At 31.3% G+C, this 1766-nt stretch overlaps 1 protein-coding gene across 1 annotated transcript; it reads left to right on the top strand.

Moving 5' to 3' along the window:
* The first annotated feature begins 260 nt into the window (after positions 1-260).
* Positions 261-1322, top strand: LOC146556277 (olfactory receptor 13C2-like). The gene has a single exon (XM_085249676.1). The coding sequence runs from the start codon at positions 372-374 to the stop codon at positions 1320-1322; it is 951 nt and encodes a 316-aa protein (XP_085105802.1). The 5' UTR covers positions 261-371.
* The last annotated feature ends 444 nt before the right edge of the window (positions 1323-1766 follow it).

Below are 1766 nucleotides of genomic sequence, written 5' to 3'. Positions count from 1 at the left end.
CTACCTTATTAAAATTCTATACTAGATTAATAGAAGTTGGCTGATCATTGTCATTGTTAGCTGCAACTTATGATCCATTAGCTGTAACTACTAAATCCTCAAGTAAAAGAGGCTGAACAATGATGTAACCGACTTTCACAGTTCAGCTCCCTCAAGGTTGAAGCAAACCAATAAAACTCTTCTTCAGTCCACATACATATGATTCACTATAAGCATTTGATTGATGAGTGTACTTGTATTTGAAGTTCTGATATCTTTAAAAGAATAATACCTAACACAGGTTGCATTTTAGTGCAATTTTGATTTTATGTCGTCATATAAACTGGTTATGCTGCTATATTTGTTTTGTAGTATTTTTATTTTTTTAATTCATGGATGAGGAGTTAAATACCACATATGTAACTCTAGATGGATACATTGAGGTTAACAAGTACAGATATGTTTATTTTTGTATTATCTTTACATTATACATTATAATAATATGCAGTAATTCTACCATCGTGTATGTGATCTGGATTCATAAAAACCTTCATGAGCCTATGTACATTTTCATTGCAGCTTTGCTACTTAACTGTCTCCTTTACAGCACAAATATTTACCCAAAACTTCTGATTGACTTTTTATCTGAAAAACAAGTCATAACATATTCAGCCTGTCTCTTTCAGTTTTTTATGTTTTACACTTTAGGCAGTTCAGAGTTCTTTCTCTTGGCAGCCATGGCTTATGACAGATATGTGGCTATTTGTAAACCTCTTGAATATCCAACTATCATGAACAAAACCACTGTGATCATTTTCCTGGTCGTATCTTGGCTTATACCTGCTGTTCATATTGCAATCCAAGCAATAGCGAGTGCTGAAGCAACATTGTGTAACTTTAATTTAAAGGGAATATTTTGTAACAATGCAGTTTACACTCTTCACTGTCAAAGATCAAGATTAATTACCGTCTTTGGTGTGGTTGCATTACTAGATCTTGTAATACTTCCTATGATCTTCATAGTTTTCACATACACAACAATATTTATTGTTTCTTATCAAAGTTGTAAAGAAATTAGGAAGAAAGCTGCAGAGACCTGTTTACCCCATCTGTTAGTTTTAATCAGTATTTCCTGTTTAAGTATCTATGATGTAGGCATAGCTCGAGTGGAATCAGATTTTCCAAAAGTTGCTCGATTACTAATGACATTACAATTATTGCTCTATCATCCATTGTTTAATCCATTCATTTATGGGCTCAAAATGAAGGAAATTTCTAAACAGTTAAAAAGATTATTTTGTCATGCCACAATCATTACGTGTATTAATGCTAATGTGCCTTAATTGTTATGTAATCAGTTTGCTGAAGTTACTCAAAACGTTTTTCATTCAACATAATCAAAAAGTAAAACATAAAAATGTCATTTTTACTCATTTAATTATTCATAAATTATTGCTATTCTTTTTCGCAGGTATAGTTCATATCGATAATAGGACAAACTTCCTCAACAAGTTTTTCTTTAGTTTCTTATAATTACAAGTCTAACAGAGTAATCAATCTTTTTAAAGAAAACATATTTAAGCAAAATAAATGACATTAGTTTTAATTCATTTCACACATTTATTTTTTTAAGTTGTATGTTGCAGTGCTCCGTACAATGCTCATCTAACCAGGATGTAATATCGACAGTTTCAGAGCTACAGAGTTTTGGTTACAACCTAGGTGCTTTGGAGAAGCCATTAATGAAAAATGTATGCAGTTGTTTTAACATAAACATATTCATTCTG

The sequence above is a fragment of the Mchenga conophoros genome, linkage group LG16 (genome assembly GCF_057382185.1).
Source record: "Mchenga conophoros isolate Kocher_MC1m ecotype Shallow Benthic linkage group LG16, M_conophoros_male_GT1.1, whole genome shotgun sequence".
NCBI classification, from domain to species: Eukaryota; Metazoa; Chordata; class Actinopteri; order Cichliformes; family Cichlidae; genus Mchenga; species Mchenga conophoros.
The sequence above is the reverse complement of the archived record's forward strand: the minus strand, read 5'-3'. Positions and strand labels throughout refer to the sequence as shown.